Here is a 24346-nt window from a genome sequence, read left to right as displayed (position 1 = left end):
CGTTAATTTTGCAAAATAGGTTTCTCTGTTTATTCTCTCTTTACCCCAGAGTAGCACGTGTCAGCATGTGAGGACGTGTAGGAAATAATGTTGCCGTACACCTCACCAGCACCAAACAAATGGATTGGACATTACCTTAAACCTAACAAGGACTTTACGTGAACACAGAGCGACTAAAATCCTAACTCGCCATGTGCTTTCTGGCCACGTGCCTTAGGAGATGCGCTTTCTGCTTGAACTTCCAGTCGCAGTGTATGCACTGAAAGCGCGGCTCCACCCCACACTCGTTCTTGATGTGGTGCTTGAGCCCTTTGCGTGTCTTGTAGAGACGGCCGCACCTAGAGCACTCGTTTGCCCGCATCAGCGGCGGTGCCGACATGTTGGGGGTGGGCGGAGAGTGCCTGCCCCACGGGGAAGACGATGCCGGGCCGTACAGCCCCGGAAAGGGCGAGCCTATGCCCGGGTGGTGGGACCTTGGGGGGATTGTCAGGGGAGACCCTAAGTAGGGAGCCAGAAATTTGCTTTTCCAGATTCCTGTAACAAGGAAGAAGAAGACGACGTCAAGGGACATTTGTCCTCTTTTGGGGGGATTATCATTGTGGTTTCTGGTGGCAATTGGTATATGATTGTGATGTTTCCTGACTTCTGGTGCATTTTGTAGCATTTTGAGTCTGCTGGTACGTTTTGAGGTGTCAAATGGCAATTGGTGCATTTTGTGATGTCTAATAGCTGCTGAAACTTTTTGTCAGGTGTTAGAAATTTCTAGTTCTGTAGAATCAATCGACTGGTGGTACATTTTGTAGTAATCCGTGTTTTTTGGCAAGTTATATTTATATCGTGTCAAACGGTTTTTAGTAATTCTGAAGAGATTTGGATCTCCCAATACAGTTGGTAAAGTGTCAAATGAATACTAGTAGGTTTTGTAGTGTCAAATTGTTGTTGGTACATATTATAGGGTTGAATTAGCTACTGGTCAAGTTCAGTGGGGTGTCAAATGGGTACTAACAAGTTCTGTAATATCAAATGGCTGCTGGAAACATTTTGTAGTGCCAAATAGCTGCTGGTATATTTTGTAGTGTCAAATGGATGCCAAATTTTGCAGTGCAAGTATATTTTGTAGTTTCAAAAGGCTACGAGTACATTTTGTTGTGTCAAATGGCTACAAGTACATTTTGTAGTGTCAAATGGCTACGAGTATATTTTGTAGTGTCAAATGGCTGCTAAGTTTTGTAGCGTTAAATGGCTGCTAATATTTGTAAGTGTCAAATGGGTGCTAATATTTGTCGTGTCAAATGGCTGCTGATATTTGTAGTGTCAAATGGCTGCTAAGTTTTGTAGTGTCAAATGGCTGTTAAGTTTTGCAGTAACAAATAGCTGCTGGTAAATTTTGTAGTGTCAAATGGCTGCTAAGTTTTGCAGTGTAAAATGACAAGAAGTATATATTGTAGTTTCAAAAGGCTACCAGTAAATTTTGTAATGTCAAATGGCTACAAGTACATTTTGTAGTGTCAAATGGCTAAGTTTTGTAGTGTCAAATGGCTGCTAATATTTGTAGTGTCAAATGGCTGCTAAGTTTTGTAGTGTCACATGGCTGTTGGTATATTTTGTAGTGTCAAGTTAAATGGCTGCTGGTATATTTTGTAGTGTCAAGTTAAATGGCTGCTGGTATATTTTGTAGTGTCAAATGGAGGACATTTTGTAGTGTCAAATATCTGCTGGTAACTTTTGTAGTGTTAAATGGCCGCTGGTAATTCTCAGAGTATTTCTCAAGGCTAACTTAAGTGTGGATCTTTCCATGGTCACCGCTCACGACAGTGTTCCTAATGGCCGATAATCAATACAAAAAAAAGGGTCTCGATAACAATGGTAGTAATAACGGTAATGGGTAATGGCCATGATGTAATCTCAATCTGATATTCTAATAGTCCAATCAATACAACCTTTCCTACTTCTTCTCATCCGGAGGGATACAATCACAGGTACAGGTTGCGGAAATACTTTGTAGACATGTGGAGTAATTATTCATTCTTTAAAATCTCTCTTCGGTATATTCTGTACGAACGTTATTACTTGGAACACTTGATGGCATGAGAACACCGTAATTTGAGAGTACGTGATTCACTTCGGGATGATTTCCCGACAGATTTCTCTACCACCTAACGAGCATACCAGCTTTCGCGGGAACCAACTCAAACAAGAGTATAACGACAAGCCTAAAGAATCTTGCGAGTATAACGACAAGCCTAAAGAGTCTTAAAACTGAATACTTACTATCAACGTGAGGCACACGCCCCAGTTAGGGCCTACGATGGTCATGTGTTAAAAAAAATCTATCAAAACTACGTATAAGTACGTCTCATGCTCAAAATAATTCCAAAAGAAGAAGAAAATCACTACGGACTACAGGAATGATCACACACAGAATGAAAAAAAAAAAGACTACTTCCACCCTAGGGCCGATTAAATACGCGGCCCCTTCCCTTACACTTCCGCCCAATTGAATTACCTTCGGCTACTCTCCTCTTAGCTAGCTACTCATCTACAGAATGTTCTCTACGGGGAAATATATCTACTTCAAAACCGTAAAATATAAGACAAATGGAAATATAAAATTATGCAAATGTTTCAACATGAAAAAAATTGTATGAATCTTGCAATCAAAAAATGTTCTAATAATCATTCAAATATTGAAAACAGTCCAGCTAAAATCAATGCAATTATAATGTAAAAATAAAGGCCTGTGCTTAGCTACTTTACATAAAATTTAATGATGAAAAAAAACAGCGAAATAGTAACAAATGCATCTTCGAGGACATATGAACCTTCAACGATTGGGGAATCAAAAGAGAAATTTACTCATAGATAAACTTTAGTTTAGGGCATGTTGGTTTGAAGGGTAAGAAGATTCATACGCCAAAGAAGTCAAATTAAAACAAAGAAAATGGGAAAAAAAGGCGTGATGGTTATTAGGCGACTTACCTTGATTGGCGTTGTCCAGGGCCGAATAGGAGTCCTCGCTCGTCCCAGAGGTATCAGGGGGGTAGGGCCAGCCGAGGTAATCTGGAACGACAGAGAAGTTTCGGTCATCTTTGAAGTTATTCTTAAAACCTTCCTCAGTATTTCTAACCCTTTTACCCCCAAAGGACGTACTGGTACGTTTCACAAAACTCATCCCTTTACCCCCATGGACGTACCGGTACGTCTTTGCAAAAATATGCTATTTAAATTTTTTTTTGCTATTTTCAATAATTCGTTGAGAAACTTCAGGCATTTTCCAAGAGAAAGAGACCAACCTGACCTCTCTATGACGAAAATTAAGACTGTTAGAGTAATTTAAAAAAAATATACTGCAAAATGTTCGTGAAAAAAAATAACCCCCTGGGGGTTAAGGGTTGGAAATTTCCAAAAGGCCTGGGGGTAAAAGGGCTAAGAGAAACTTATGCAACAGCCCGAAATTTGTTCATGTAATTCGTACTTTTCCTAAATATATGAAATCAAGTCCTTTTATAGCAGTCCATTTTCAATGTAGCTGGAACTCTGCTCTCTTTCCTATGGGGAAGAGACAAGTGTATGTAAATCCTTCTTCAATGGCTTCCTCTATATGATTTTCTATAAGGAAAAGCAGAAGAGAAACTGTAAGGGGTCGCCATTGCTCCAATTCTATGACAAGTCTACTCAGCCAAGCCATGCTTCTCTACCGCCTTTCCGAGGATGGAAAGATACTGCAGAAATGCCTTCCTCCAATGGAGCGCAGTAATGACCAACTATACTCAGGGTTATATTGACATCACCGGGCCAAATCCAGAGGATATAAACAGCAATCAGAAATGTTGTCTAGTAGCCGGGAGAAAGCGGATATTAACAGCGTGCACAAACTGTTACTCGTTGAGTTAAGCTGGAACCACAATAGGCTTTTTTCGCCCAGTTGCTGGCCAAAATGGAAAGCACGAGCGGTCGTTGCTCGAGACATTGGCAGCCATTGGCTTCCAGACTGGATGGGAAGCAGCTCATGACTTCAGATATAAACACACAAGATGGCGGCAGCAAATAAACGTTCCCAATCTTGGGTCCAACAAGCCTCAAGATATAATAAAAATCTACTTTATCCTGTTTTAGTTGTAGAATTCTTCAATTCACGTAATATACCAATAATACGAATTAATGCAACAGTTAGAAAATGTCTTGGCGTCATGATGATATCAGCTGATCAGTTTCATTTAATTTTTTCCTATTTGCTCCTTGAACTGCAATATCGTAGTGCGACAATACAACACTTTCGCCTGCTATCATCGGCTGAAGGTTGGCGAAAACCTAGGACAAGAAATTACGAGTGTGATTCCACCATTATTAGGGAAATGTGTCAAACCTCGGATTCTAACTCGACCCTCTGGCGTTTCCAGCCAACACAAAATTGATGTCTCAAGTTTTATACAATGAGGGACGTCACCCATAATGACGTATTGCAGCGTAATTAAAAATAGAATAAAGATAAATAGGAACTGAAAATTGCATCGGAAACCCAGATAAATTTTCTATTAAGCTACACGAATAGATGACACTTTGAGACACTCCGAGTGCGCCATCAAATCTCCAGAAGGTTATACCTGACATGCTATGATTTGTCAACAAATTAAAATAAAAAAAGATTAAAACATATAATTCGGAAGGCTGATAATACATATATACTATTAGGCAGCTGAATTAAAAGTGGCTGAGCGAGCTGGTTTGGGGACAAAGTTTCACCTTGTTAAAATCTTACCCAAAACACCCAGGCTATTTGGAACTTTCCAACCCTTAACCCCCAGGGGCTAATTTTTTTCAAGCACATTTTGCAGTATATATTTTTTAAATTGCTCTAACAGCCTTAATTTTTGTCATAGAGAGGTCAGGTTGGTCTCATTCTCTTGGAAAATGCCTGAAGTTTCTCAAAAAATTATCAAAAATATGCAAAACAAAATTGTAAATAGCAGTTTTTTGCAAAGACGTACTGGTACGTCCATGGGGGTAAAGGGATGTGTTTTGTGAAACATACCAGTACGTCCTTTGGGGGTAAAGGGGTTAACAGCAAAGTTCCATGTACGCTAAAAACATACAACTACCTAAGAGAGTGTTTGTATATTGTGTAGGAACATATTACAATATTCAAATGCTTAATTCCACTCACTTCCAGGCTGATGAGAATCATCTGGACGGGTGCGGGACGTCGAAGGACCGGGGGTGTCCGGATGAGGTTCGTGGACCGGCACGGAGGGCTTGTAGTCATACTCGTCGTCGGACATGTGGTTTGCGTCGCTGCTGTTCTCGTCGGGCCGGCCAAGTAGCGCCAGAGCCTTGTTGGGACTCATGGTCATGCGCTCATAGTCCATGTGGGGCCTAGGGACGTTCGGCGAGGACCTCGGGATGTCTACGGAGCCTCTCGAAGATCCGACGAGGTTTTCCGGGGAGGGACTGGTCGGCCGGAAATGTTCGGGCAGCTCGTGGTGGGAAGGTCTGTCTCTGTCGCTGTCTTGATTACGTTCCCTGTCTCTCCTCCACTCGCTTTCCTGTTCGCGATCTCTCTCCCTGTCGCTCTCTCTCTCCCTCTCCCTTTCGCGTTCCCTCTCTCTCTCGTACTCCCTCTCCAATTCGCGCTCGCGTTCCTTGAGCTGCTGTTGCTGTTCCCGGTGGAAGTTTAGGTGAGGTCCAACTGGGGTGATTGTGGCTGGGATGCGAGGCAAGTGGATGCTCTCTCCCGGGGAACCCGACGACCGCCCGTCGCTGTCCGCGCTCTCGTAAGTCTCCCCGGATTTCCGCCTCATTCTCTTGCGGCGCTTCAGGTGGGGAGAGTCGTTGTCCTCGTGCGAGGAGCCGTCTGTCGGGGTCCCGGTAGACTGATTGAGCGAGGGCAGCTTTATAGGGGGCACCAACGTCGACGATGCAAGGCTGAGGGCTGGCGGCATCGTCAAGACGGTCGACAGCACGGAAGGAACCGACACCTGCGGGGCCTGAGGGACGGGGAAGGAGTTCAGCGTCGTCCGGCTGCTCTTACTCTCGGCGCGCGAGTCTTCGTGCTTGGGAAGGTCGAGCCCGGCCGGATGAGTCGAACGGGAGTCTCCATCGTTGACTTTATTGCTGCCGTCTGCGAGACCTTTTATCTTGAGCGACTCGGCAGTCTTGATCAGAGGTCCCAGCTGGTCTTGGGCCACGTTCACCTCCCCTCGGTACATGTACTCTAGCAGGGCCTTGAGTTCGCTATGCTTCACGTCTTTTAATATCACAATGGGATGTTTATCGGTAGTTTGAGCAAAAAGTGTCTGAAAAGAGAAAAGAAAAAGCGTACAATTAATCAAAGAGAAAAGAAAAAGCGTACAATTAATCAAAGAGAAAAGAAAAAGCGTACAATTAATCAAAGAGAAAAGAAAAAGCGTACAATTAATCAAAGAGAAAAGAAAAAGCGTACAATTAATCAAAGAGAAAAGAAAAAGCGTACAATTAATCAAAGAGAAAAGAAAAAGCGTACAATTAATCAAAAGTCCAGAGTACGTTCATACTTGACAAGATATAAAAAAATAAATTATTAAAGCAATTAGTAATATTTTTAAGTACAGTATACAAACCAACGTCCTTCAATAGAAGTATGACTTCAGTAAAGCTAAAACTCTCTGAAATTCAAGGATAGTTAACAAGCAAAAACTGGCAGCTTAACTTTCCCTGAAAATACCAGAGCACCTGGTCCTGTATAGGAACGATAGTCTCGTCTCTCTTAAATCCTCGACGGTCTGATCACGGAGACATCACCAATTGCTAGGTACATAAAGCTTAAAAGTCTAAATGATAACCGGTAATATGAACACCTATATGGATATGCTGTCCGAATGCATACACATCATTAAGAAATGGGTTGGCATACATTTTGTCGATCTGCCTACTAGTCCGGATGGATGGGAAGATATTTCACAAATCTATTCTGAAGAAGGTTGCTCGATTACTAAGCTTCCCTTCTCGTACCGGCCATGAATGCTATAACCCTAATAAAGCAGGAGGTAAGTGGAAAGCCAGTCACCCTCTACCTTGTGCAGCAACCACCTGACCGAGGGTATACTCACACACGTAGCGGGGAGGCGAAGGCTATCTGGCATTTCAGGACTTTGAAATATGCATCACCGACAGGATCTTGCTGACTTCACTCCCCTTGTTGGTTGAAGGATAAGAACATTTGATGGTCTCAAAGAGCCAGGATGTAACATTCTCCTAGGATGTCTTTCCCTTTGTCCGAGGGAAATCACTGGTGCTCAGGCCTGAAGCCAGGGTCCTCTTGAGGTAGTGCCGTATACCCCTACCAGGATACATAAGGATGTAATCTAGATGAATCAGTGATAGAAGAAATGGAGAAGGATTGAAACCGGCTGATGCCTAAGCCAGCAAGAAGACAATGTTCGGCATAAGTACAGCGCTCTGTCTGATGCCTGTCTCAGAAGCACTAGGACCTTCAGTCTCAAGACCTGGCACAAGGCCGAGAGATAGAACTTCCACTCGAGAGATTGAGAGGAGCTACGAGAATTTCAGCTATCAACCGAATAGGCTCCGGCCGAAATATGCCTTCTACAACACAAATCACAGGACACTTCCACTCGTAGACAGGTGTTGAGGAACCTTCCATGTATCCAGACATCTGTGAAGTGCATCACAAAAACCCTTTCGCTTCATTGACATTGTATAGTCTCCACCCATGAAGTGTCAGGACTCCGTTGTTTGATGGTACCTCTGAAGGTTTGGTTGACAGATGAAGTAGCATCAGGGTAGTTCCCAAGGCACCTCAAGGAGCACGAGTACATTTGGCGGGATGTTGCAAGAACAAGCCCCACACCCTGAATCACACCTACTGACAATTGTCCCACAACACAAACTTTTCCCTTACTTTATCAACTGGACTCTTGGACAGAAGGAAAATTGAAACAAAACAGATCTTACCTGTCCCTGTCTCACGGAACCGAGACCAATGTGGACACGTGTAAATACCTGGGGAGAGATGGCCAGTCCAATGAACAGAGGTTTGAACTAGCACAGTAACCCCTCATGGATGAAGTAGAGGTACTTCATATAAGAGCAACGAACATGTATTAGAGAATGGGCTTCATTCATGCCCACTTAATAGCTAAAAGTCTTCCTCTGCGATGGCAGAGCCCCATAGAACCATCTTGAATAACTTTGAGTGCATTCTACTCCGTCTCTTTCACCACTGCCATCAAGATCAGACTGATATATACGAAGGTCAGGTGGTATCCGTCCCGAAGGACTTCTTGAAGAAGCTGATGGATCAGCCGGAGCTTTCATCAAAGCTCATCTCTAAGGTGTGGCAGATACCGAAGGTCTCGGAGTATCTTCGAAGGGACTACATGGTGGATGAAGGAGTGACAGCTAGCCTTCCTTTACTACTCCATCATTGTCTTTACATCCTTCTGAGGAAACAGATGTAGCCTACAGCACAGGGATGTTCCTCAATCACAAAAATGTTGTATCCAATTTGTCTGGAGAATCAGAAAAAGACTGCCTCCCTCCCTGCTGGAAGAAGTTGGCCCATTGGCCACGAAGGTTACCGCCTTCACACAACACAAAACTGTACAGGATTTGAGGAATTCCGAGGACAGAAGTGGTGTGAATGAGATCTCTACAGCAGCAGATTTGAGAGCCAAAGAGATTGTGCCCTTCGTTGTAAGTCGCAACAGGAAAACCCACTGTCGACACAAACACTGAGGGACCGATGGGAAGATAAAACAGATTTGCACTCATTTACGTAGAATCTTCTCTGTCGAGAGAATGCGCGAGACAGGGCCTTGTTCAGCTGGCTAAACCAAAGCCATTCTCACCCCCCCGAGCTCATTGCACTCACGGATAAGTGTAAGAACGTTGAAAAATGAAAGCCCCTCCCCATTGTAACCATGAAATCCCTGCACCTCACAAAGGAAAGCGTCTCATTGCACACCTCGTGAAAAATTTCTTTAATACCATAGCATGCACAAGAACTGAACCAGAAATGTACCCTGAAAATGTTGAAGAGGGGCTGATTCTTCAGGGATTGATGAAATACCACATACTTTAGCAGTCCCCGGTATCGTGCTTACATGCCCCATGAATTCTTGTCACTAGGTACTGGAGAACCTTGCCCTTGATTCCACAAAAGAGGACATCTGAGAGCAGCCCTGGGTGGGAACATACGTCATGCAGACTGGCCACGCAAGGAAAGAACCGACGATAGGCGATCTCATTCCCACACACACGAGCATAAATAATAGTCCGAGATCATAAAGAAAACAATCATGTGCGGGATATCTCGTTGCTCCTAAAAGAGATGAATCAAGAAATCAAGGTGTACATATATCATTCAAGGGATGGAAAGAGAGAGAGGGGCAGCTCTATCAAATATTCAAGGGCTATTGAAAATTTGATAGGGCTCATACTCCCATTAAAGAATGATGGTTTGTACATGTGTAGAAACAAATCTTAAATATAATATCACTAAAGAGATATTAGAATAGCAGGTGAAAGGCTAACCTAAAGTTACTTGGGATGAAAGGGAATGAATGAACCTTATTTACCTGATATGGAAGGGAATGAATGAACTTTAATTACCCGATATAAAAGGGAATGAATGAAACTCATTTACCCGATATACGAGGGAATGAATGAACCTCATTTACCCGATATACAAGGGAATGAATGAACTTTATTGACCTGATATACAAGGGAATGAATGAACTTTATTGACCTGATATACAAGGGAATGAATGAACCTGATATACAAGGGAATGAATGAACTTTATTGACCTGATATACAAGGGAATGAATGAACCTGATATACAAGGGAATGAATGAACTTTATTGACCCGATATAGAAGGGAATGAATGAACTTTATTGACCCGATATAGCAGGGAATGAATTAACTTTATTGACCCGATATAGAAGGGAATGAATGAACTTTATTTACCCGATATAAAAGGGAATGAATGAAATTAATTTACCTGATATAAGAGGGAAGGAATGAACCTTATTTACAGAGGTAAAATGGAATGAATGAACCTTTGTTACCTGGGATAAAAGGATATGAATGAACCTTAGGTACCTCATACTAATGGGAATGAATGAACCTCATTTAACCAGGATAAAAGTGAATAAATATGCCTTATTTAACCCGAATAAAAAGAAATGAATGAACCTCATTTGAATGGGATAAAAGGAAATTAATGAAAATTATTTAACTAGGCTAAAAGAAAATGAAGAAACCTTATTTACCCATGATGAAAAGAAATAAATGAACCATATTTAACCATGATAAAAGAAAATGAATGAAAATTATTAAATTGTGATAAAGGGAAATGAATGAACCTTATTCAACCGGGACAAAAGGAAATGAATGAACCTTATTTAACCAGAATAAAAGGAAATGAATGAACCTTATTTAACCAGAATAAAGGGAAATGAATGAACCTTATTTAACCAGAATAAAAGGAAATGAATGAACCTTATTTAACCAGAATAAAGGGAAATGAATGAACCTTATTTAACCAGAATAAAGGGAAATGAATGAATTCATTTAACCAGAATAAAGGGAAGTGAATGAACCTCATTTAACCAGAATAAAGGGAAATGAATGAACCTTATTTAACCAGAATAAAGGGAAATAAATGAACCTTATTCAACCAGAATAAAAGGAAATGAATGAAACCTATTTAACCAGAATAAAGGGAAATGAATGAACCTCATTTAACCAGAATAAAGGGAAATGAATGAACCTTATTTAACCAGAATAAAGGGAAATAAATGAACCTTATTTAACCAGAATAAAAGGAAATGAATGAACATTATTTAACCATGATCAAAGGAAATGAATGAACCTTATTTAACCAGAATAAAGGGAAGTGAATGAACCTCATTTAACCAGAATAAAGGGAAATGAATGAACCTTATTTAACCAGAATAAAGGGAAATAAATGAACCTTATTCAACCAGAATAAAAGGAAATGAATGAACATTATTTAACCATGATAAAAGGAAATGAATGAACCTTATTTAACCAGAATAAAGGGAAATGAATGAACCTTATTTAACCAGAATAAAGGAAAATGAATGAACCTTATTTAACCAGAATAAAGGGAAATTAATGAACCTTATTTAACCAAAATAAAGGGAAATGAATGAACCTTATTTAACCAAAATAAAGGGAAATGAATGAACCTTATTTAACCAGAATAAAGGGATATGAATGAACATTATTTAACCAGAATAAAGGAAAATGAATGAACCTTATTTAACCAGAATAAAGGGAAATTAATGAACCTTATTTAACCAGAATAAAGGGAAATTAATGAACCTTATTTAACCAAAATAAAGGGAAATGAATGAACCTTATTTAACCAAAATAAAGGGAAATGAATGAACCTTATTTAACCAGAATAAAGGGATATGAATGAACATTATTTAACCAGAATAAAGGGAAATGAATGAACCTTATTTAACCAGAATAAAGGAAAATGAATGAACCTTATTTAACCAGAATAAAGGGAAATTAATGAACCTTATTTAACCAAAATAAAGGGAAATGAATGAACATTATTTAACCATGATAAAAGGAAATGAATGAACCTTATTTAACCAGAATAAAGGGAAATGAATGAACCTTATTTAACCAGAATAAAGGGAAATGAATGAACCTTATTTAACCAGAATAAAGGAAAATGAATGAACCTTATTTAACCAGAATAAAGGGAAATTAATGAACCTTATTTAACCAAAATAAAGGGAAATGAATGAACCTTATTTAACCAAAATAAAGGGAAATGAATGAACCTTATTTAACCAGAATAAAGGGATATGAATGAACATTATTTAACCATGATAAAAGGAAATGAATGAACCTTATTTAACCAGAATAAAGGGAAATGAATGAACCTTATTTAACCAGAATAAAGGAAAATGAATGAACCTTATTTAACCAGGACAAAAGGAAATGAATGAACCTTATTTAACCAGAATAAAGGGAAATGAATGAACCTTATTTAACCAGAATAAAGGGAAATGAATGAACCTCATTTGGTCAGGATAAAAGGAAATGAATGAACCTTATTTAACCAGAATAAAGGGAAATGAATGAACCTTATTTAACCAGAATAAAGGGAAATGAATGAACCTCATTTGGTCAGGACAAAAGGAAATGAATGAACCTTATTTAACCAGAATAAAGGGAAATGAATGAACCTCATTTGGTCAGGACAAAAGGAAATGAATGAACCTTATTTAACCAGAATAAAGGGAAATGAATGAACCTTATTTAACCAGAATAAAGGGAAATGAATGAACCTCATTTGGTCAGGACAAAAGGAAATGAATGAACCTTATTTAACCAGAATAAAGGGAAATGAATGAACCTCATTTGGTCAGGATAAAAGGAAATGAATGAACCTTATTTAACCAGAATAAAAGGAAATGAATGAACCTTATTTAACCAGAATAAAGGGAAAGGAATGAACCTTATTTAACCAGAATAAAAGGAAATGAATGAACCTTATTTAACCAGAATAAAAGGAAATGAATTAAACTTATTTAACCAGAATAAAGGGAAATGAATGAACCTTATTTAACCAAGATAAAAGGAAATGAATGAACCTTATTTAACCAGAATAAAAGGAAATGAATTAAACTTATTTAACCAGAATAAAGGGAAATGAATGAACCTTATTTAACCAAGATAAAAGGAAATGAATTAACCTTATTTAACCAGAATAAAGGGAAATGAATGAACCTTATTTAACCAGAATAAAGGGAAATGAATGAACCTTATTTAACCAGAATAAAAGGAAATGAATGAACCTTATTTAACCAGAATAAAAGGAAATGAATGAACCTTATTTAACCAGAATAAAAGGAAATGAATGAACCTTATTTACCCTGGATCAAAGTAAGTGAATGAACCTTATTTAACCAAGATAAAAGGAAATGAATGAACCTTATTTAACCAGAATATAGGGAAATGAATGAACTTTATTTAACCAGAATTAAGGGAAATGAATGAACCTTTTTTAACCAAAATAAAGGGAAATGAATGAACCTTATTTAACCATGATAAAAGGAAATGAATGAACCTTATTTAACCAGAGTAAAAGGAAATGAATGAACCTTATTCAACCAGAACAAAAGGAAATGAATGAACCTTATTTAACCAGAGTAAAAGGAAATGAATGAACCTTATTTAACCAGAGTAAAAGGAAATGAATGAACCTTATTTAACAAGGATAAAAGGAAATGATCAAACCTTATATAACCAGGATAATAAAAGGAAATGAACGAACCATATTTAATCAGGATAAAAGGAAATGAATGAACCTTATTTACCCATGATAAAAAGAAATCGAGGAGATTAAAAGCTACGCGGAACAATTGGGAATAAATGAAACATAGTTTAACTGTAAAGGGCAATGAATTGAACTTGGCTGCATTAATAAGATATGAATGTACTCTAGTTATGTGGAATGGAAGTGAAACGCATGAACCTTATTTATGGGGGGAGTTAAAGTTAATGAATGAACCTTGGTGAACCTTAGCTACCTGCGACAAAAGAGGGGGAGATGTTCATTACTTCCTTAATTCACTGGGCTATATTTCCCCGCTGGACCCCTTGGGCTTATAGCATCTAGCATCTTGTTTTTCCAACTAGAGTTATAGCTTAGCAAGTAATATTGATAAACTAACGTAATTTACCTGGGATAAAGAGGGATGAATATCAGTGACTATGAATGAAGGGGTGGTACCCTAACAGTACCAGCCAAACCTGGCCGAATTACTCGTCAGGCTGGGAGGAGCGGAGATAGGTAAAGTCCCCTTCTGTTCCTTTGTTTGATGTCGGCTAACCCCCAAATTGGGGGAAGTGCATTGGTAGATAGATAAGACATCTACCTAGAATAAAATGATAGTTACCTGGAAGTAAGGGGAGCAAGCGGACAGGACGACCTTGTGCGCTTTGAGCAACTGTCCCTCGGCGAAGAGCGTGACGTCGACCAGCGACTCGCTGGCCAGGAGGTTGTCGAAGACGGCGACGAGAGTAGAGCCATGGTTGTTCCAACGCAAGCAGAACTGCTGCTGATCTACCATCTTGTATCTGAAAGGGAGGACGACTCCGTGAGTGTGACAGTCAGTAAGACTTTTAAGCGGTTGTCCCTAACAGAAGTTTGGGTATTTAAGAAAGTATACAGTTAACAAATTTCTAATATTTAAATGAAGAGAAGGGAAAGGGTAGCTGTGCTAGGGGACTTAAATGCAAAGAAGGAAAGGGGTAGCTGTGTCAGGGGACTTAAATGCAAAGAAGGAAAGGGGTACCTGTATTGGGGGACTTAAATGCAAAGAAGGAAAGGGGTAGCTGTATTGGGGAACTTATAAATGCAAAGAAGGAAAGGGGTAGCTGTATTGGGGGACTTATAAATGCAAAGAAGAAAAGGGGTAGCTGTATTGGGGAACTTATAAATGCAAAGATGGAAAGGGGTAGCTGTATTGGGGAACTTATAAATGCAAAGAAGAAAAGGGGTAGCTGTATTGGGGAACTTATAACTGCAAGGAAGGAAAGGGGTAGCTGTGTCAGGGGACTTAAATGCAAAGAAGGAAAGGGGTAGCTGTGTCAGGGGACTTAAATGCAAAGAAGGAAAGGGGTAGCTGTATTGGGGGACTTAAATGCAAAGAAGGAAAGGGGTAGCTGTATTGGGGGACTTATAAATGCAAAGAAGGAAAGGGGTAGCTGTATTGGGGAACTTATAAATGCAAAGAAGGAAAGGGGTAGCTGTATTGGGGGACTTATAAATGCAAAGAAGAAAAGGGGTAGCTGTATTGGGGAACTTATAAATGCAAAGATGGAAAGGGGTAGCTGTATTGGGGGACTTATAAATGCAAAGAAGGAAAGGGGTAGCTGTATTGGGAGACTTAAATGCAAAGAAGAAAAGGGGTAGCTGTATTGGGGAACTTATAAATGCAAAGATGGAAAGGGGTAGCTGTATTGGGGGACTTATAAATGCAAAGATGGAAAGGGGTAGCTGTATTGGGGAACTTATAAATGCAAAGAAGGAAAGGGGTAGCTGTATTGGGGAACTTATAAATGCAAAGATGGAAAGGGGTAGCTGTATTGGGGGACTTATAAATGCAAAGAAGGAAAGGGGTAGCTGTATTGGGGGACTTATAAATGCAAAGAAGAAAAGGGGTAGCTGTATTGGGGAATTTATAACTGCAAAGAAGGAAAGGGGTAGCTGTATTGGGGGACTTATAAATGCAAAGAAGGAAAGGGGTAGCTGTATTGGGGAACTTATAAATGCAAAGAAGAAAAGGGGTAGCTGTATTGGGGAATTTATAACTGCAAAGAAGGAAAGGGGTAGCTGTATTGGGGGACTTATAAATGCAAAGAAGGAAAGGGGTAGCTGTATTGGGGAACTTATAAATGCAAAGAAGGGAATGGGAAGCTGTATTGGGGAACTTATAAATGCAGAGAAGGAGAGGGGAAGCTGTATTGGGGAACTTATAAATGCAGAGAAGGGAAGGGGAAGCTGTATTGGGGAACTTATAAATGCAGAGAAGGGAATGGGAAGCTGTATTGGGGAACTTATAAATGCAGAGAAGGAGAGGGGAAGCTGTATTGGGGAACTTATAAATGCAGAGAAGGGAAGGGGTAGCTGTATTGGGGAACTTATAAATGCAGAGAAGGGAAGGGGAAGCTGTATTGGGGAACTTATAAATGCAGAGAAGGAGAGGGGAAGCTGTATTGGGGAACTTATAAATGCAGAGAAGGGAAGGGGAAGCTGTATTGGGGAACTTATAAATGCAGAGAAGGAGAGGGGAAGCTGTATTGGGGAACTTATAAATGCAGAGAAGGGAAGGGGAAGCTGTATTGGGGAACTTATAAATGCAGAGAAGGGAAGGGGAAGCTGTATTGGGGAACTTATAAATGCAGAGAAGGGAAGGGGAAGCTGTATTGGGGAACTTATAAATGCAGAGAAGGGAAGGGGAAGCTGTATTGGGGAACTTATAAATGCAGAGAAGGGAAGGGGAAGCTGTATTGGGGAACTTATAAATGCAAAGAAGGAGAGGGGAAGCTGTATTGGGGAACTTATAAATGCAGAGAAGGGAAGGGGAAGCTGTATTGGGGAACTTATAAATGCAGAGAAGGGAAGGGGAAGCTGTATTGGGGAACTTATAAATGCAGAGAAGGGAAGGGGAAGCTGTATTGGGGAACTTATAAATGCAGAGAAGGGAAGGGGAAGCTGTATTGGGGAACTTATAAATGCAGAGAAGGGAAGGGGAAGCTGTATTGGGGAACTTATAAATGCAGAGAAGGAGAGGGGAAGCTGTATTGGGGAACTTATAAATGCAGAGAAGGAGAGGGGAAGCTGTATTGGGGAACTTATAAATGCAGAGAAGGGAAGGGGAAGCTGTATTGGGGAACTTATAAATGCAAAGAAGGAGAGGGGAAGCTGTATTGGGGAACTTATAAATGCAGAGAAGGGAAGGGGAAGCTGTATTGGGGAACTTATAAATGCAGAGAAGGGAAGGGGAAGCTGTATTGGGGAACTTATAAATGCAGAGAAGGAGAGGGGAAGCTGTATTGGGGAACTTATAAATGCAGAGAAGGAGAGGGGAAGCTGTATTGGGGAACTTATAAATGCAGAGAAGGAGAGGGGAAGCTGTATTGGGGAACTTATAAATGCAGAGAAGGGAAGGGGAAGCTGTATTGGGGAACTTATAAATGCAGAGAAGGGAAGGGGAAGCTGTATTGGGGAACTTATAAATGCAGAGAAGGGAAGGGGAAGCTGTATTGGGGAACTTATAAATGCAGAGAAGGGAAGGGGAAGCTGTATTGGGGAACTTATAAATGCAGAGAAGGAGAGGGGAAGCTGTATTGGGGAACTTATAAATGCAGAGAAGGAGAGGGGAAGCTGTATTGGGGAACTTATAAATGCAGAGAAGGAGAGGGGAAGCTGTATTGGGGAACTTATAAATGCAGAGAAGGAGAGGGGAAGCTGTATTGGGGAACTTATAAATGCAGAGAAGGAGAGGGGAAGCTGTATTGGGGAACTTATAAATGCAGAGAAGGGAAGGGGAAGCTGTATTGGGGAACTTATAAATGCAGAGAAGGGAAGGGGAAGCTGTATTGGGGAACTTATAAATGCAGAGAAGGGAAGGGGAAGCTGTATTGGGGAACTTATAAATGCAGAGAAGGGAAGGGGAAGCTGTATTGGGGAACTTATAAATGCAGAGAAGGAGAGGGGAAGCTGTATTGGGGAACTTATAAATGCAGAGAAGGAGAGGGGAAGCTGTATTGGGGAACTTATAAATGCAGAGAAGGAGAGGGGAAGCTGTATTGGGGAACTTATAAATGCAGAGAAGGAGAGGGGAAGCTGTATTGGGGAACTTATAAATGCAGAGAAGGAGAGGGGAAGCTGTATTGGGGAACTTATAAATGCAGAGAAGGGAAGGGGAAGCTGTATTGGGGAACTTATAAATGCAGAGAAGGGAAGGGGAAGCTGTATTGGGGAACTTATAAATGCAGAGAAGGGAAGGGGAAGCTGTATTGGGGAACTTATAAATGCAGAGAAGGAGAGGGGAAGCTGTATTGGGGAACTTATAAATGCAGAGAAGGGAAGGGGAAGCTGTATTGGGGAACTTATAAATGCAGAGAAGGAGAGGGGAAGCTGTATTGGGGAACTTATAAATGCAGAGAAGGGAAGGGGAAGCTGTATTGGGGAACTTATAAATGCAGAGAAGGAGAGGGGAAGCTGTATTGGGGAACTTATAAATGCAGAGAAGGGAAGGGGAAGCTGTATTGGGGAACTTATAAATGCAGAGAAGGAGAGGGGAAGCTGTATTGGGGAACTTATAAATGCAGAGAAGGGAAGGGGAAGCTGTATTGGGGAACTTATAAATGCAGAGAAGGAGAGGGGAAGCTGTATTGGGGAACTTATAAATGCAGAGAAGGGAAGGGGAAGCTGTATTGGGGAACTTATAAATGCAGAGAAGGAGAGGGGAAGCTGTATTGGGGAACTTATAAATGCAGAGAAGGAGAGGGGAAGCTGTATTGGGGAACTTATAAATGCAGAGAAGGGAAGGGGAAGCTGTATTGGGGAACTTATAAATGCAGAGAAGGGAAGGGGAAGCTGTATTGGGGAACTTATAAATGCAGAGAAGGGAAGGGGAAGCTGTATTGGGGAACTTATAAATGCAGAGAAGGAGAGGGGAAGCTGTATTGGGGAACTTATAAATGCAGAGAAGGAGAGGGGAAGCTGTATTGGGGAACTTATAAATGCAGAGAAGGGAAGGGGAAGCTGTATTGGGGAACTTATAAATGCAGAGAAGGAGAGGGGAAGCTGTATTGGGGAACTTATAAATGCAGAGAAGGAGAGGGGAAGCTGTATTGGGGAACTTATAAATGCAGAGAAGGAGAGGGGAAGCTGTATTGGGGAACTTATAAATGCAGAGAAGGAGAGGGGAAGCTGTATTGGGGAACTTATAAATGCAGAGAAGGGAAGGGGAAGCTGTATTGGGGAACTTATAAATGCAGAGAAGGAGAGGGGAAGCTGTATTGGGGAACTTATAAATGCAAAGAAGGAAAGGGGTAGCTGTATTGGGGGACTTAAATGCAAAGAAGGAAAGGGGTAGCTGTTTTGGGAGACTTAAATGCAAAGAAGGAAAGGGGTAGCTGTATTGGGGGACTTATAAATGCAAAGAAGGAAAGGGGTAGCTGTATTGGGGGACTTATAAATGCAAAGAAGGAAAGGGGTAGCTGTATTGGGAGACTTGAATGCAATGAAGGAAAGGGGTACCTGTGCTAGGGGACTTAAATGCAAAGAAGGAAAGGGGTAGCTGTATTGGGGGACTTATAAATGCAAAGAAGGAAAGGGGTACCTGTGCTGGGGGACTTATAAATGCAAAGAAGTTAAGGGGTAGCTGTATTGAGGGACTTATAAATGCAAAGAAGGAAAGGGGTAGCTGTATTGGGAGACTTATAAATGCAAAGAAGGAAAGGGGTAGCTGTATTGGGGGACTTATAAATGCAAAGAAGGAAAGGGGTAGCTGTACTTGGAGACTTGAATACAAAGGTAAGAAACACATGTATAGTGTAAAGGAAATTAAAAAAAACATAGTAACATCATGTAGGAATAAGATTGCTATGAAAAAACTGAATGAAAACCTAATGAGTATTTGAAATAACAAAAGAATTACACTTTAATACGCAAGTTAGTATAAAGATATGACCAATATACATACATATACAAAATATACACACACACATACATACCTATGTATACAACCAAGTATAAAACAGCTCTCTTCACTTTAGCAAGATTATAACAAATGATGGAGCCTATAGTGTTGGCTTATCTGCGTGCAACCCTTATCTTGCACATATCTCTTAGATAAAAAAAGCCCCTACATTTACGTATCTATGGAGAGAGAGAGAGAGAGAGAGAGAGAGAGAGAGAGAGAGAGAGAGAGAGAGTCTTAACAATAGAGAAAAGCGTCGAAACACAATGAAGATAAAAACACTATTTGGCAACTCTCGACAGAGAAAAGGTGGGAGACGGAGATGGGAAATGAGAAAAGGAGAAATGAAAGGAGAGTGAGGAAATAATATGGGGGAGATAGCGTAAATGCGAGTAAAGGGAGGAGAGGAAAGAAAACGGATAACAGATGAATGGAGAGAGAGAGAGAGAGAGAGAGAGAGAGAGAGATTTCCTAACCTTCGCTGTACATTTAGATGAGCCGCTCGACTTTAAGACGCAAGAGAGAGAGAGAGAGAGAGAGAGAGAGAGAGAGAGAATTATAATATATACATCAAGACACACACACGCACGCACACACAAGCTTCAATCTGCCATCCTTCCCCCCCAACGAAAATACCTACCCTTATAATCACCAACGCATAGGCCTAAGGCCTACTCTTACCCCCCTAACCAATGGCATTTCCGCTGATCATAACATCCTGGAAAGAGGTCACACTTTCCCATGGGTCAAACAGAAGGGGGGGGACAGGTCAGGTCGAGGTGAAAGGGATTATAATACTATAGTACCAGAATTCGGTTTTCGGATGGACGCCATTTAAGAGAAAATTAGTCTGGGAAAGCATATGTCTCTCTAGACTTTTCTATTATCCCGGTTAAAATATTCGCCTAAAATACAGGAAAATGTATTTTATATGTAGTTCGGCTTCTAAAATACTCCTTTAGTATCGTGGAATAAAAATGTTATATTGGAAACTTTGAAATATACTAAATTTCGGAAAATTTTTACGATTTCAGACAAGTATCTGACTTGAAGGTCTACCTATATTTTCCATTTTCGGATAAAATATTCGCCTAAAATACATGGAAATGTATTTTAGATGTAGTTCGGCTTCTAAAATACTCCTTTAGTATCATGGAATAAAAATATTATATTGGAAACTTTGAAATATACTAAATTTCGGATAATTTTTATGATTTAAGCCAAGAATCGAGTCTTAGAATACCTAAATTTTCTTATTTTCCGGTTAAAATATTAGTCTAAAATACATGGAAATGTATTTTAGATGTAGTTCGGCTTCTAAAATAACCACGAAGTATCGTTGAATGCAATTATTATATTAGATATTTTGAAATAAAGTCCTTTTAAACCAATTTATAAGGTTTCGTCAGTGATTTCAGTCTATAATACCTAAATTTTCTTATTTTCCCGTTAAAATGTTCGCCTAAAATACATGGAAATGTATTTTAGATGTAGTTCGGCTTCTAAAATACCCACGAAGTATCATTGAATACAATTACTATATTAGAAATTTTGAAATTAACCCAAACTTAGAGGAATTTTTAAAGATCTCAGCGGTTTTTCTGTCTACAACGTCACAATTTTCCAGTTTCAGATTAAAATATTCGCCTAAAATACATAGAAATGTAATAATGATGTAATTAGGCTCCTAAAATACTCTCGAAATATAGTTGATATGTTGTATCTTTTAAAAATAAACTTAATTTCGAGATTCTTTACGATTTCGGCCAGCAGTCAGTCCTGAATACCACAATTTTCTTGTTTCCCGGATAAAATATTCGCCTAAAATACAAGGAAATGTATTTTAGATGTAGTTCGGCTTCTAAAATACTCGTGAAGTATCATGGAATATAAATATCATATTAGAAATTTTGAAATAAACTAAATTTCGTTCAATTTATACGATTTCGTAAAAGATTTCAGTTTTAGAATACGAAAATTTTCTTATTTCCACATAAAATATTCGCCTAAAATACACAGAAATGTATTTTCGATGTAATTGGCTTATAAAATACTCCAGAAATATCATGGAATATAACTAATATATAAATTTTCAAACAATATAACGATATTTTCAAATTTCGTTCAATGTGCCAATTTAAACTACCTCAATTTTCCATCTTTTTACAAAAATATCCATTAAAGGAACAGCACAAGACAACAAATATTAAAATATTAATATAAAAAGAGATATTTTATAGATAAATACTAAAATATATAAATGAAATCAACACTGCACACTTACACGGTCACTTAACACTTTACTATGAACTACTTAACACCGTCAACACTTCAAGTTGTGTGTGTGTGTGTGTGTGTGTTTGCGCCTGTGCAAAGGACACCATGGAAGTGTAGGGACATGGAGTTAGTTAATGAAGGTAGTTAAAAGAGTTGCAACGTTGGGTAGTTAACTAGTTAAGAACTAGGTAGTTTGGCATGGATGTTTGAGGGGTGAGATTCTCTTCTCTCTCTCTCTCTCTCTCTCTCTCTCTCTCTCTCTCACACAAACATGTGCGAGGGATTTCAGTATTTATATATACTTAGGGGAGAGAGAGAGAAGAGAGAGAGAGAGAGAGAGAGATGGTCAATCTGTTTCCTGAGAGAGAGAGAGAGAGAGAGAGAATTATAGATGGTCAATCTGTTTTCCGGAGAGAGAGAGAGAGAGAGAGAGAGAGAGAGATGGTCAATCTGTTTCCATGAGAGAGAGAGAGAGAGAGAGAGAGAGGGAGAATAGATGGTCAATCTGTTTCCTGAGAGAGAGAGAGGAGGAGAGAGAGAGAGAGATGGTCAATCTGTTTCCTGTGAGAGAGAGAGAGAGAGAGAGAGAGAGAGAGATGGTCAATCTGTTGCCTCTAAGATAACCATGTGTAAGGGGAATTATCAAAGAGAGAGAGAGAGAGAGAGAGAGAGAGAGAGACGTGTGTGTGTGTGTCAATAAGAAAACTGCTGAGTAGCGCAGCTTCAATATCATCTAAGCTCTCTCTCTCTCTCTCTCTCTCTTTAAGAAAGACGGGAGGTATGTGAATCCGGGAGTTGAAATCTCCGTAGATTTTTCCACGGGACGGGGATGACCATCTACGCTAGTGCATAGTTCGCTCGTTAAGAGAGAGAGAGAGAGAGAGAGAGAGAGAGAGAGAGAGAGAGAATATAAGATTTAAAACCACGTTAGAATTTAGCTTCAAATACAAGGAATTTCAAAAAATTGCTAAATTACAGCATAAATGAATTTATAAATACCTATTAGGCTTAAAAGCTGTTATGAGTAATTAATATATAAAAAAGATGCTAAATATAAATAAATATATTAAATATATATAAAAATAAGACTTATTAAGTAGATAATATACTCACCAATCACTAAACAAGACGAGGTAAAATCCTGATAATGACTCTTTTTGGGGAAAAAATATACAATAATACACTAAATCACCGCTGATAACAGGAGACACGGCTGCATTTTTTCCACTAGAAGCAACGTAGGTATTTCATTTCACCACCATTGCAACATTGCAACGGAAAATATCAAAAATGAGAGGGATAAATTTTGTTTTTTTTTGCACAGCGCGCGCACGGATAACAGCTCCTCACGCCACTAAGTCCACATGGTATCTGACATTCGTTCTGCCGACTGACCCAGGAGCAACTAGACAATGCACGTGATGCCAGATGTTGCCATATTAGAAAATTGATTTATTTAGCGTTTTATCCTAACATTATCATTATATATAAGTTATGAATCCTTATATATATTCTTATTTTATCAAATTATATAAATTTTCAATTCGTAATGCATCTGGCTGGCATATTTCACCTGCATTGAGATGAATGGCTGGCCTGTAGTGCCATACACCGCCATATTGGAAAATCACATTTTTTATCATATCCTTCTCTGTTTAATAACATTCTAGCTTCACAATCATGTTGTTAATTTATCTATTATCATCTCTTTTTGCATTTGCAATGCATTAGATATGAGATTACACATGCATTGGGATGAATGGATGGGGGGTAGGATTTTCACGGTTGTTGTGAATTTACTACCCTCCCCCAAAGGCTGACCCCCACCCCCATTTATACCCCCCTACTTCTTGAGCACGTAGAAACATCATAAACACTGACAATTGAAAACAAATTGAGTATTTATAATGAAAAATACCATTAAAATTATATTTCTATACGATATTAATTACGAAAAACAAACGAAACGCGTAAATTCAAGCACATAACGGGGATAGGTCTATCCCTCGGGCGATAGAAATAGGCTTACTTGGATTCCGTAGGCCTATGTAATGCATTTCAATGGTGGCCGGGTTAAAAAAAAGAAATCCAATGGTTGTTCTTGTTGCTAAGCTCTCTCAATCCTTCCCCTTTCTCTTTATTCTCTTATTTATTCTTTATTTTCATTATCGCTTATTACTCCAAGTCCGTATTTTACTCTTTTTCCCCCTTCTATCCCGTTTAAGTAAAATGCATATAATTTAGTTTTTCTCTGTTTTAACCCCCGATATACCGAAAATAAATACGTCTTAGTTTAATTCCATTTAGAAATACGCTCAAATACGCCTAAATACGCCTAAATACGTCAACTTTAACTGGACTAAATTGTTATAAACATTAAAGCAATCGATATAAAAATCAGCCCTATTGACGCGTCTGCCTACTCCTGATTGATGCCAAACACCGCCATTTTAAATATTAATATTTAATATAGATAATTTATCAGCGAATAACGCATTTTATATATACCTCTTAGAGAAAGATTTAATTTTTTTGATAAAGTTAAATCGTTGTTTGGATAAAAGAGAATTTGATTTAATGGAGGGAAAAAGTTGATAAAATACGCAAATGGTCACGCTTTCGACAGCCAGGCTGAAAACGAAATTTTCTCACTCGCTCAGCGAGGGTAAAATAAAGTGTTTAGTTTATTATTTTACTTATATATATTTATATTTGTTTATTAAATTTATTAGGAAATTATATAGTTTAGGTTTTTTGTTTATTATATATTAATTTATTTGTTTTTAATTGTTTTAGGGTAAG

General features: G+C 39.3%; 1 protein-coding gene across 5 annotated transcripts in view; it reads right to left on the bottom strand.

The window, feature by feature from the left end:
- LOC137633660 (longitudinals lacking protein, isoforms A/B/D/L-like) overlaps positions 1–22902 on the bottom strand; it is a 44034-nt gene extending 21132 nt beyond the window's left edge. For 3 of the 5 annotated variants that reach the window (XM_068365911.1, XM_068365909.1, XM_068365907.1), the window contains exons 1-4: positions 22658–22902; positions 13949–14129; positions 5165–6293; positions 2980–3060 (exon numbers count right to left, since the gene is read on the bottom strand). In XM_068365911.1, coding sequence (XP_068222012.1) covers positions 2980–3060; positions 5165–6293; positions 13949–14122 — 1384 coding nt within the window. In that variant the 5' untranslated portion in view covers positions 14123–14129; positions 22658–22902. Of the gene's footprint in view, positions 535–2979; positions 3061–5164; positions 6294–13948; positions 14130–21551; positions 21638–22657 lie in introns of those variants that run through there. The other 2 variants (XM_068365910.1, XM_068365908.1) reach the window with 2 other exon arrangements.
- Positions 22903–24346: the final 1444 nt, after the last annotated feature.

The sequence above is a fragment of the Palaemon carinicauda genome, chromosome 43, assembly GCF_036898095.1.
Source record: "Palaemon carinicauda isolate YSFRI2023 chromosome 43, ASM3689809v2, whole genome shotgun sequence".
NCBI lineage: Eukaryota > Metazoa > Arthropoda > Malacostraca > Decapoda > Palaemonidae > Palaemon > Palaemon carinicauda.
This window is presented reverse-complemented; position numbering and strand designations above follow the sequence as displayed.